This window comes from Anser brachyrhynchus (genome assembly GCF_964034855.1).
Source record: "Anser brachyrhynchus genome assembly, chromosome: 14".
Lineage (NCBI taxonomy): Eukaryota > Metazoa > Chordata > Aves > Anseriformes > Anatidae > Anser > Anser brachyrhynchus.
Window position 1 is genome coordinate 11512175 of NC_137709.1, and position 12416 is coordinate 11524590.

Sequence of the window (12416 nt, forward strand, 5' to 3'; positions counted from 1 at the left end):
CCAGCCATCCCTTTGGGCACCCACAATGAACTGATGGGTGATTTGCAGATGAGGATCAGCCATCTGACACCAGCAAACTGAAGGAGTCCTTTGGTCCCTCGCAGGTCTCCAAACCAATCTCTAACAGGGCCCTTGGCTCCACAAAATCCACTGTATGGTCGGGGTGCCACAAGTGGGGTGAGGGAAGGGACCCTTCCTCTCTGTGTGGCATTTGTAAATCCCTGCTGGACGCTGTCTCCAGCCTGGGGCTTTCCAGCACTAGAAAGGTGCTGTCAGACAGGTACAAGTGCAGCGGAGGTCACGGGCTGAAGACCAAGAGGCAGGAGAAGGGTCTCAGAGGGCTAGGTATGCTCAGCCTGGAAAAGAAGAGGGAAATGGGAGATGAAGGTGGTGGCTGCAGCCAGTGGGACAGAGGGGCAGAGCCAGGTTCCTCTTGGACCAAGGAGGGGTGAGAAGTAAAAACTGGACTGCAGGAAATTTCCATTAAAGATAAGAAGAAGTTTTTTCACACTGAAGATTGCCAAAACTGGAGCAGGTCCATCAGGGAGGTTGTGAGATTTACGTCTTTGGAGACAGAGAAGCCTGAGCTAGGCATGATCCTGAGCAGCCTGCTCCAGCTGTCCATGCTAGAGCAAATGCTTGGGCCACAGACCTCCTGAGGTCCCTGCCAACCTTAGCAATCCCATTATCATGTGAACGAGGGTCCAGTATTTGCAAGGCAATTAAAGAGAGAAATATATATATATATATAATTTAGGCTTCATTCTGTCAAAACCAGAGTTCAGATTGGTTTGGTGACTACACCTAGGGCCTTGCCTTCTTCATTTCACATGTCAAAATGCTCAGGGATCTATTGGTGTATAGAAGAGAATGATTTTCCAGAAGCAGCAGGGAAGGGGGAAGGAATTTGATCAAAATTTGATCAAAATTTGATCAAAATAATTTGATCTGAAATGATAACAGAATTGCAAGCGTCTCTGGAGATGAAGGCTAATTGTCTCCAAAACAGCCAAGTTGAACAGTAGGAAAAATACTGCGAAAAGGACACATGCACAGTGCCCTTTTGTAAGGTCATGTGTCCTAGGCCCCAAAATGTTCCAGAGACAGAAAGACCTCACTTTTCACAATTGTCCTGGAGGGTTCACAGGTATCTTGTGCCGAATTTCTCTCAGCTGTAGAACCACTGGGGTCCCATTGGGATTTCAGCCTGCAAACAGGAAGGAGATGGGTTACAAACACAAATGCCTGGGTATTAAACCATATTTTCTGGTTAAGTGCAGGATAGAGAAGGAGAGCTCTGGATCAAATTATGGCATCAGGTATTGCCTTTGCCCCTAGGCAAAGTCTGTGTTGCTGTCTCAACAAAACATTAGGGAATGGTGTATTTCCACAGAGATTTGTGCCAAAAGAAGAGAGAAGACAGGTGACTTCCCCACTCCTTCAAGCAGTTTGATGAAGCCAAAATCCCATCCTCCCTGCTATGGGAAACACTTCTTACCCCCTCTCCCTTCACCTGTATTCCTCTATTGTGCATGGTCACTTGCTGGCTGTGTCACCAGACTGCATTTCCCCAGCACTGTGGCTTCGTGTTGTCTGGCTTCCCTGGTCACAGGACCTTTGCATGCAGATTCCTCCTGTGGTGGGGCGCGTGTTGGGCACTTGCAGCACATCTCTAATGCCGAGGCTGTCTATTGCATCCCCTCTTCCAACTGTGAAGTATCTCTATTGCTCTCTTAAATGGTTAATCTATTCTTTCATATACTTTTTCATGTGCCTCCTGAAAGCGACAGCAATTCATCTCAGCTGTTTTTAGAAGAACGACTTCTTGGTTGTCAGGTGCTAGCAGGACCGGAAGGTTTGCTCTCTATAGCTGCATGTGGGACACACAGGGGACCTTGGAGAGACTTCAGTGTTGCCTGAAACAGAGGGGTGTGAGGACCATGGTGAAGCCCTTGGCTTTTGCACTGCCACCAGTTGACCACTGCTCTGGGGGAGGGTGGATGGTGCAGAGCAGGTGGGTGGGCAGCCCCCTGCTCTATAGAGCTGGCCGCATTTACCCCATCACTATGAGCAGGGAGGATCCAGACAGGGATTTGTTATAGTCATATATTTGACATATATATAATTTGACAATTTATTGTTGCCGAATTCACTGCCTGGGCACTTGGGACAGAAACTAGGAATCCCCATTTGGGCGCTAAGTAATGCCTGTCCCTGGAGGTTTGCAGTCCCAGCAGGACTTTGCCACTGGCTTTGTTGTTCACCAAAAATATAGGGACAAAGCCCAGCCTGGTAGAACCAAACCTGAGGCCTCTGCAGCTTCATGCAACATCCCTCTGAACCTTAAACCAACCCATGGTCGCCCAAACATGGCAAAATAGAATGGTTTCAGAAATGTAAGAAAACAGAAAGCCACAGTTAGCAAAACAAAATGCACACACGAAATGCTCCCCAACCCGTTCTGTTAGTACACTGCGCTGCTTCTAATGCACCATGGTCCTGCAATGGCAGAGGTATTCAGATGGCTGTTTGCCTCCCAGGTGAGGGGGGAATGCAGGTGCCCCCATTAGCTGTGCAGAGCCACAGTCACTTCATGGCTGGAGAGCTAGCTGTGTGTGCTGGGGCTGTGCCATCACGTGCCTGTGGTGAGACCACGCTGGCTCCAGCCCCGGGCAACACAAGCAAAAGCAGTGCTCTGTGTCTGTACCTGGGTGCAGCAGCTCTGCTCCCTTTCATATTTTTCCAATTATTCTGGCTGCATTATATTAAATTGAGTGTAAACCCTCATCCTGCCATCTGTGCTCCACTTCTCTCACTGCTGCGCTCAAAGACCTGTCTCACCATCTTTTAGGGTGTGCTGGGTGTTTCCTTGAGGTTGTAAAGCCACTGGGGCAGGGGCTGTGCCTTTCCCCTGGGTCACCATTGCAGCACAGGCACGGCTGTGTATCCCTGCTACGAACCGTGTGCCCCAGCCCTTCGCTTGGGCTGAGCTCAGCCTTCCTGCCTCCGGGTCACCTCCATCATAACGGAACCATAGTGGCTCTCATTCAATGCAGAATCTACTGTGACAACAAATATGAAGTCCTCTGCTGCTAATTAATTATCTCAGATCCCTTCCACATTATAGTAGATGAGCAGCAAGGCTTTAGGAGTATAGATATTTTAGGATCAGCTTTGAAAATAAACCCAAATAAGCCATTTTTTGGAGATTAAACTGACTCCTCCTGGAAACCACTGCAGGGGAAGAGCACTTGTTTATTAAAAAGCGACAGCAGGGATCAGGACATGAAAGGAGGCTTTGTCTCCTTTGTTATTACCTTACTCCATTTGTCTGTATTTTAATGCTTTTTATTCTGGTGTGCAGGGAATCTCAGGCAAAAATCTCCCACCTCCAAAAGCATCAGGCACAGAGAAACCCCCGCTCCCGGGCCCTGCACGTCAGGGAAGCCCGTGCCACCTGCAGCAACCCCCAGATGAGCGCCTCTTTGGTGACTCTGGGCTGGGGGCTGCGAACGCCTGGGGGCCTAGGGAGGGGCTTGCTCCGTGTCTGAGATGGAGGGAACGTCATTTGTCTTCTTCCCGGGGACCTCCAAGCCCTGCGGGAACAGAGTGCAGCTGGGTGCTGGGGACATCCCCAGGGGACTCCCCGTCATCTCCCCCCGAGGGCAGGGAATCACCGCGGGGCCCAGCTGCCCCGCGCCCCCCCGCCCCCGAGATGCGGGGGTCTCCGGCGAGCGGGGGGAATGCCGCGGGCGGGGGGGGCGGGGAGCAAGGAAGGAGCAGAGGGGCGGTGGGGAGTGGCCGGGAGAGCATCCCGGGGCGCGGGGGGCGCCGACTGCGGGAGCATCCGGGGCGGGAGTGGGGGGGGGGAACGGGGGGGAAGGACCGGCAGAGGGAGCATGCCGGGGGGTGGGAGTTCCGGCTGCGAGAGCATTCGGGAGGGGGGCGCAGGGGCTTTCTGCGGTGAGGAGGACGGCTGCGGCGGGGGATCCAGCCGCCAGAGCATCCTGGGGGAGGAGGCCCGGTGGAAGCCGTGTCGCGGGAGGCGGGGGGCTCCGGGCTCGAGAGCATCCCGGGGGATCGGGGCGGGGGGGGGGGGGGAGGTTACCTCTGCAGCATCCCGGGAGGGTCCCCACCTCCCTCGCTCGGAGCGGGGCCGACTGCCGCCCCCCCCCCCCCCCCCCCCGCCCGCCCCCCCATAGCGCGGCACGGGGCGCGCCCGCCCGTCCTTCCCGGGAGGCACGGGGGCTTCGGCTCGCTGCGGGGCCCGGCTGGCGGCGGCTGGGCGCGCGGCGGGGGCCGCGGCAGCGCGGCTGCGGCTCGGCTCCACGCCTAGGGGCGCCGCGCCGGGAGGAGGGTCCGGGTCCGCGCCGCTCCGCCCCGCCGCGCCCGCCCGCCCGCCGCGCCGCAGCCCCGCAGCCCGGCCGCCGCCGCCGCAGGGCCGGCGGGAGCGAGCGGCAGCCGGCGGCATGAGGCGCGACCCGGCGCCCGGCTTCTCCATGCTGCTCTTCGGCGTCTCGCTCGCCTGCTACTCGCCCAGCCTCAAGTCGGTGCAGGACCAGGCGTACACGGCGGCCGTGGTGCTGGAGGGCAAGGTGCAGTCCGTGGCCCCCCCCCCCGCCGGCGGCGGCAATGACAGCCGCGGCGCCGCTGGCCCCGCCGGGGGGGTCCTGGTCAAGGTGCTCGACCTGTGGCCCCTCAACAGCGGCGGGCTGCAGCGGGAGCAGCTCATCAGCGTGGGCTCCAAGGCGCCCTGCTTCAAAGTGAAGCGCAACCACCGCTACATCTTCTTCCTGGAGCCCACGGAGGAGCCGCTCGTCTTCCGCACCGCCTTCGCCCCGCTCGACACCAGCGGCAAGAACCTCAAGCGGGACGTGGCGCGGATCCTCTGCGCGGACTGCGGTACGGGCCGCGGCGGGGGCGGCGGGGGCGGCGGGGGGCGCCGGGCCCGGGCGGCCGTGGGACGGCAGCGGGGCGGCGCCGGCGCAGCGAGTGCCCGGCGGGTACCGGCGGCCCGGGCAGCCGCCGCCGGCAGGACCGTGCCCCGCCCGGGCTGGGGGCTGCTCCGCCATCGCCCCCCCCACCCCGCGCCGGCCGGCACCGGGGCTCTGCCTGGCAGCGGGCCGGGGCGCTCTCCCGGGCCCGGCCCTGGGGTCCCGGTGCGGGCTGCGGCGGCCCCGCTCCCCCCCGTCCCCGGCTCGAGGTCCCGGCCTGCCCCGGCCGCCCCGGTCCCCGGGCGCCGCGCCAGCAGCGCAGCCCCGAGCCCCGGTGCGGGGCCCGTGCCCCGGCTCCTCTCGGCCCTTACCGGCGGCTTTGGCCGCGCGGTTCGGTCCGCCGAAGGCTTCTCTCTCGGCGCCTGCTGCCCCCCTCCCCGGGCACCCCGTCGGGTGCTGCTTTCCCCGGTTTTCCTCGGTAATCGCGGCCAGCCCCCGGCTGGGAGAGCCGTTACCGGCATGCGGTGGTGGCTCCGTTAACTCTGTGCGCACTGGTGCTGCCTGGTGCATTCCTCTCCCCAGACGTGTTTACTAACGCAGAGACGGGCCTTTCCCCGAGCTGGGCGAGGGGCCTGGAGCAGATGCTGGCTTCCCAGGTGTGCTGTGAGCGCCGGGAAGTTTTGCCTCCTTCAAAATAACGTTCTCATTTTCTGAACTATTTGTTTTTTCTTTGTTTGGTGCATTTAGATTTCTGCCTTTAATGTACCTGCTCGGTTCTTTGTATGTGCTGTGTACTGGTCCTTCATTGCCTTTCTAAATGCGGTTATGAAATTACTTCAGCAGGGGAGTGCCTGCCACAGCATTACTCGTGTCGTGCCCGATTTTCTCTGCTGTCCTCCGGCAGGGTGAATACCTGCGATGGGCTGGGGGCGGGGGACCAGGAGGAGACAATGACTGCATTTTCCCAGGGTTAGGATCTGAGCTTACAAAAATGCAAGGCTGGCCCTTAGTCCAGCTTTAGCGCTCAGATCCTGTGTCATAAAACCCCAACGGGGCCAGTGTGAAATGGAGCTCCAAGAGCCGTACTGTGCCATTAGAAACAAATTTGAGTCTCTCGTGTTTGGTGGCTTGCAAGGATATACAGGGCCTGTCTCCAGGGAATTCTGGTTCTCCACTCAATGACAGAATGCTGCACTTGCCCATGGGGTTAATTGGCCGTTTGCCTCATTAGAGGCAAGGTGCTACACCGGTAATTCTTGGCTCCGTAATGAACATATGTGGGCTTTGTTGCTGTGTTATCAGAAAGGTGTTTCTGGAGCAAATACTTTGCCATTCTGGGCTGCTGACCCCAGATTTTGAAGGCCAGACCTGTCTCTATTTTTAGCTATCCAAAAGATAAATTTAGAAGATTGCATTTCCTGGGAGAAAGGTGGAACCCTGCACATGATAATATGTTGTTGAGGAAAATGGGCTAGGACGGTGTATGAGAAAACTAATTTGGAAGGCACTAATTTCATGTACATCTGTATGTGGGCCATCATGGACATAGAGGATTTAGTGAAATAGCTATTGTGAAGTTAAAAGAAAGATAAACGGGGAACTTCTCAGGTTTGCGGTCTCACAGTCAGGTGAAAGCATGACAAAAGGTACATGGCTTTTGTTTTTTTTTTTTAAAGCAGGAAGGGTTGCAAACTTGTGTATCTGTGAGCAGCAGGGTATGGCTTTAAGAGGAATGGAGGCTGCTCCGTTGCTTTCTGGATCAGGCCCAAATTGTTATCATGTAGGCTGATGTAACAACAAGTTAAAGGATGTCATTCTGCTGTGACACCTTCTTGGAGCTGATGCTTTTGTTTTTGTGTTTTTGATAGTCTGAATAGGCTCCCTGGCTAAGGGACTGCAGGTTGTCGAGAACATCATCTCAGCAGAGCTATACAGCAGATGCAAAAGAAAAAAAAGCTGGTGGTTGGGAACTGTCATAACTGTGGTTTTGTCAAGTGATGAAGTTTAAATGGGAGCCTCAGCATGCTGCACTTGTAGTTCCCCAAGCACTTCATGCTCTTGTTTCGGCTGGGGCACCAGGAGGTTGGTTCTGAAGGTGACATTCCTGGCAGGATCTTCTGATTTGTGGCATCTGAGCTGCTGGAAAGGTGCATGGACTGGGAAACCAGGCCATGGTCTGCTTTCTTGCTCCTTGGTTTCAGCTGGGAGAAGAAATCTGAAGAGACACCGGTCTGTTTCTCATTCTTGCTGCAGATGGGGGCAGTGGACAACTCTAAAATTAACAGAAGGTGGAGTGTCCAGACACAAAGTGATCTCTGAGGGACAGCCAGGCTGCAGCCAGGCTGCATATGATATTATAGAGCAAGGGGGAGAGATGCTGGGGCCACTGCTGAACGAGCAGAGAGGGACCTCATGGCTCTGATCGCTATCCCTCCACTTCCAAAGATGGAGGCCTTGCAGGACCGTCTTCTCCCTGCTCTGGCTCTGTGCCTGGGTGTTTTCTAGTGATTCATACCCTTCCCACAGGCTGAGATGCTGTGTCCTCTGCTCTCACTGCTTGCTGAGGTCCAGGATGCGCTGCAGGACCAGGCCCGTGATTGGAGCACCTATGTCTCTCTCCAATGGACAATCTCTGCTGTTGCCTGCTCAGCTTGCTTGGAGAAGAGAAGGTAGATGGTGAGGCTCTTCAGGGGTCCAGACCCTTGCTGGGCAGTGTTGGGAAGGCTGAAGGAGAGGGAAGGACAGCATGGGGTATGGGAGGCAAAATGGGAAAATCAGTTTGTGCAGCTGGTACGTGCAGAGTTTCAGGAAGCCTGTGAACTTTGGGAATCTGTTGCAGGTCTCAGCTGAACTGCTTCGTGTCTGTCTCCCCCATGCTGAGGTCCAGAAAGGGGGATTCTCGTTTTGGACAGTCTCACTGCTGGGCAGACTCGGGAGGCTGGAACTTTCCTACTTGCAAAATCCAGAGGTTTGCAGCCTTTGCATCTCTGCTGCACAACCATGGGTGAAATGAGTGAGTGTTTGTGTTCCCCTGGCACACACGAAGCAACCTGCAAAGTACTGCTGGTCTGTGGTCCCAGGATTGTATGGGTCTCACCACTCACTTGGCCATCTTAAAACCTCTTCTGCACTGGCAGTATTGTTTTTTTTCATGCTGTTATATAATGTTTCCTGTTACTGCTTCTCCTCCTGTCTCTTTTCTTTACATCCTTTAGCTCCTTAATTTTGGATGGTCTCTTATTTCCTCTGTGCCTAAATGCACAGATCAGGAGGAAGGAATAGGTGCAAAACCCAGCACTGGCTTTCACAAGTGGTGCGTCTGTGTGGCATGATATCCCTGCTTGGACCACTCCTGATTTGAGTCAAGAAAGGGGGTTGTGGTCCTGATCCTCCTCGTCCTCAAGGCTCTCTTGTATCATAATTTGCTTTCCACTCTACATGAACTGATGTTTCTTGTGAAAAAGATGTACTGGTAGGTATTTTGGATACAGGAGGGGCTCTTGAATGGTTGGGATTTAACCTCTTTGGGCACTGATTTCTGCTTCCACAGAGGAACAAATATCTTCCTGCCTCCATATGCAGGAAATTGCAAAGTAGATTTAATTAGATCTTGTACATCTCCTGGAGCACTTCACTGAAAGTGCTGCAGATTTCCAGGACAAAGTACACGACTAGCCTGTAGGATTAGTTAGCTTAGTCTGAACGGGTAATCTGGTGGTGGCAGATCCCTGGGAGGATTTGCAGGCACAGGACCTGTTGTTGCAGCAGGTACTTTGCATAAGATGAGGTCCCTGATCAACCCTCCCCCCCCCCTTTCTTTTTTTTTTCCCTGGTCAGAAGGTACCTTGAACTCAATGGGAATCAGGAACATGCTGTGGCTGTGTCATTGGGTTTGGGGACCACACATTGCTGGCAGCTTTATCTGTTGATTCTGAGAGCCAGGGTGGTTTTAGCTGGCCTTTGAGGAGAGTAGGGAGGGCTGATTTTGAAGTGCCCGCGGGAAAATACAGCCCTCTGGATTATAGTGTAGGTGTTGCTGCCTGAAATAGCACCGGCAACTTTGGACAAGAAGCTCATGCAAAAACATCCCTCTCTTCTATCCTGCAAATCATCTCAGTTGCTCCAGACTGGGCAGGTGCAGGGGAAGGATGTGGGCTCCAGCCAGGGCTCTCCCTTTATCCCAGGCGGGGAGCAAAAAAGTTGGATTTTCTCATGTGCCACCTTGCTAATTAGAGTTGTCTGAAATTTTTTCTCACCACCTTCAGAAAAATCACACTTTCTTAGGCTCACAGAGGAGTGAAAACTTGTTTCCTTCTTTCCTTGAGCTTCTGCAGATGGGGAGTGGTCACTTAGCTGCGGAAAGCTTTTACCCCTTCCAAGGGTGGCACCCTTCTGTTTGCTCTCTGCTCCTGGTTTGCTGGCACAAGGGGTTTTGCCTGGGCATGGGCCTGGGATAGCTGTGCCCCCGTGGCCAGTTCACCTCCTTGTCTCCCAGCTGAATCGGCCATGAGGGAAACTGGCAACTGAAGCTTTGCTCAGCTGGTGCTGCAGGTTCAGCTGTACCTGAAAGACCCGAGGATACACCCACCTGGACACATGCTGTGCATACAGCAAAACCCCAAAAATTTCTCAGTCCCCCTTTCAGAAACACTTCAAACGAAGCATCTCCCCAAGGGTCTCTATAAGTAACAGGAGACTAACAAGGCTCTTGAATGATCCCAGGAGTTCTGGTTTCTGTACTGAGGGTCTCCCAATACATAGCCCCTGGACACCAGCTGCTGCCCAGTGGCTGTCTTTGTGCTCGGCTAGCTAATAACCCTTAGATATGGGCCCTGAAGCATAACGGCCTTTCTAAATCACAGGCAACACCTTGTCTTGGGTTTGGATCTGGATCAGAAACTGGTGCATGCTTGGGAGCACAGAGGCAATAAACTCCATCACTAGGCAGAAAGGGAGCCATGTTCTACTGCAGCTGAGCTCCCCACTTGGTTTGGGCTGGAAAAGGCAAAATGCACCATGGTCACCAGGGTCTGGGGCCTTTGGCACACCTCAAAAGCTACTATAAAGTCCCTCAAGGTATATGGGCTTTGCAGCAAAGGCAGCGCACCCTAAATTTTGGTACCACACTGCTGGGGTGAGGGAGCCTCTCCCAGATGAATCAGACAAGGTTGCCGGTTCCCTGAGCAGCATGGCCTGGGTCCCATGGAGAATGGCTGCTGCTTTGCTGGGTTTGGGATGCTGAATGCTGGTGCTGGAGTGCACCTTGTCTCTGTCTCCCATCTTGAGTCATTGTGTGGCACTGCTGAGTGTAGAGGAGAGCTCTGCTGTCCTGGAACAAGTGTGGAGGATTCCCCAGAGATCTGTGCCTGCCTTTGAGAGGCAAGAGTGCAGATGCAGTGAGAAGGGCACAGGTGAGAGGCGTGAAGTTTTTCAGTGGTGGGCAGCAGGTTTCCAAAGGGCTTGCAAGTCTGTGAGCCTGTGGGTTACTCTGATTGCCTGAGGAATTCTCTCTGTGGAGAAACCTGAATGATAAAGTGACAAGAAGGGATAAAGTGCGTCCAGTGAACCAGGATGCACCGTGGCTGGCTAGCAGCTCCTGTCACTCTGCTGGGGCCTGTGCTGGATACAGCAGCTTGGTTGGTGCTGGTCATGCTGGTGGGGAGCTGGGCTGGCTGTAGCAAAGGGCCGTGAGAGGTGTCAGTAATTCTGCCTCTCCCCATGCTCTCACTGCTGACCAGAGCAGGCTGCCAAGATGTGAGCACGCATCCTCCAAAACTGCTGGAGCATTTTCATGTCCCAGTGGTACTGTTTAAAGGAGAAGGATCCCTGGGGAGCCATTCTCTGTGCTGTGCCATGCTCTGTCCAGTGCAGATGGTGGAGGACTCAGGTCCTCAGTGGAAGCTCGGAGATTGTGTGCAGCCAGGGGAGGCTCCAGAATAAGCTCATCTCCCTAGCAACTTTGGTAGCCAGGCATCTGCTTGCTTACTGAATTGGATATGCAGCACTCGCCCCCCGCCCCCCCCAACGGGTGCAAGCACCTCTCGGTGCTTTCTTCTCAGGTCTGGGAGGATGTGGAGAGGTCTGCCAATTGCCTGAAATTTTGGGGACAGCGTATGGAGCTGGCAAAGCAGGGGTAAAGATCAAAAGGAAGATGAATCACTGTGCTGCTCTTCTGCTGAATGACCGTGCTTCCAGTGCTTGGCTGCTGTGGCCTCAGATGCTGGGCTGTGTGCTGCAAAGCTTGGCCAGAAGGGTCAGTAAAAACTACTTTCAGTTAATTCCTGTGGTTCAGCTCTGTCCTGAGTAAGAGGGTGACCAATGTGGAGGAGGCAAAATGTGAGGCTCACCAGAACATGGGGTACTAGAGGGGAGCAGATGATTTGCAACTTGAATCAAAATAATGTGTGCAACTACAGACAGGCAAACATGGGATGTGATCGGGTAGGGGGAGTTCACCTCTGTGCTCAGAAGATTTGAAGAGAAGTTTTGTACGAATGTCGCAGCAGACAGTACTGAAGATGTTATGGGGAGGGTTCATATTAGGGGAAGAAAAAGGAACAGGAAAAGATACTCAGTGGGCTGGTGAGAGAGAGGAGATGCCACCTTGGAGACTCATGGCACTGGTGATCAGCTGAGCAGGGGTTTCTTGCCTCTCTGTGTGTGTTGGGATTAACCAGCTCTTGCTGAGATTGCAGCCGTGTCTTGGCATTACTGGCTGATTTCCTGTTTCAGGGAATCCTCTCTGGTTTTCTTGCCTTTACTGCCTTGAGGTAGTAAAGGCAAGCAATTGCTCCCTTAAGGTATCTCTGCAGTCCCAACCATCACCAAAGCATGACCTCCTAGAAACGCTGCTCAGGATGAATCAAGGGTTGAAAGTCATCTCGGCCTCACGGTGTTGGTACGGGCTCAGCCACCAGTGACCCCAGCTGGTGTGGCACCTTGAGGATGGAGCTGGGTGGGCTGATGAGAAGAAGCTGTGTGCAAAAAGGAGGCTAGAAGATGGCAACAACCTTGACAAGGCTGTGGGAACTGCAAACAAGATGTATCTGTCCCCTTGTCAATGGTAGCCTGGTCTGGAGCTATGTGAGAGCTATCAGCAGAGCATTTTGACAGTAGGTTGAGTGGGCAACCATCAGTAATTACCCTGGTATGGGGGACCTCCTTGCGGGCAGGAATAGGGACTAGAGAGCTGCTCAGCTCCAGTCCCACCCTGTTGTAACGCAGGGACAAGGTACTTCAGCTCACAACTTGTCCCTGGCCAGGATAGTCCTTTAAAATCTCTTGCCTGGTCTGTGTGGCATCAGTGATTCTTACTGCTCCCCCCACCTGCCCCAAGCCCTGTTGGCCACAGCAGGACAGTGCCAGCCTTTTCTATATTCCCATCTCTTATTGTTTGCTGCCCTGTGGAGGGCAGCTGTGTTGTCTGGTGTGTCCCAGTTTTGCAGGAATGGTTGGTGGCAGGCTGGCTGCTGTGGTGTCCAG

The 12416-nt window shown here is 54.4% G+C and overlaps 1 protein-coding gene across 6 annotated transcripts in view; it reads left to right on the plus strand.

Moving 5' to 3' along the window:
- Positions 1-4420: 4420 nt before the first annotated feature.
- The window catches only part of NRG2 (neuregulin 2), a 175953-nt gene continuing 167957 nt past the window's right edge, over positions 4421-12416 (plus strand). For all 6 annotated transcript variants that reach the window (XM_080554948.1, XM_080554947.1, XM_080554949.1 and 3 more), the window contains exon 1: positions 4421-4902. In XM_080554948.1, coding sequence (XP_080411074.1) covers positions 4470-4902 — 433 coding nt within the window. In that variant the 5' untranslated portion in view covers positions 4421-4469. The remainder of the gene's footprint in view (positions 4903-12416) is intronic.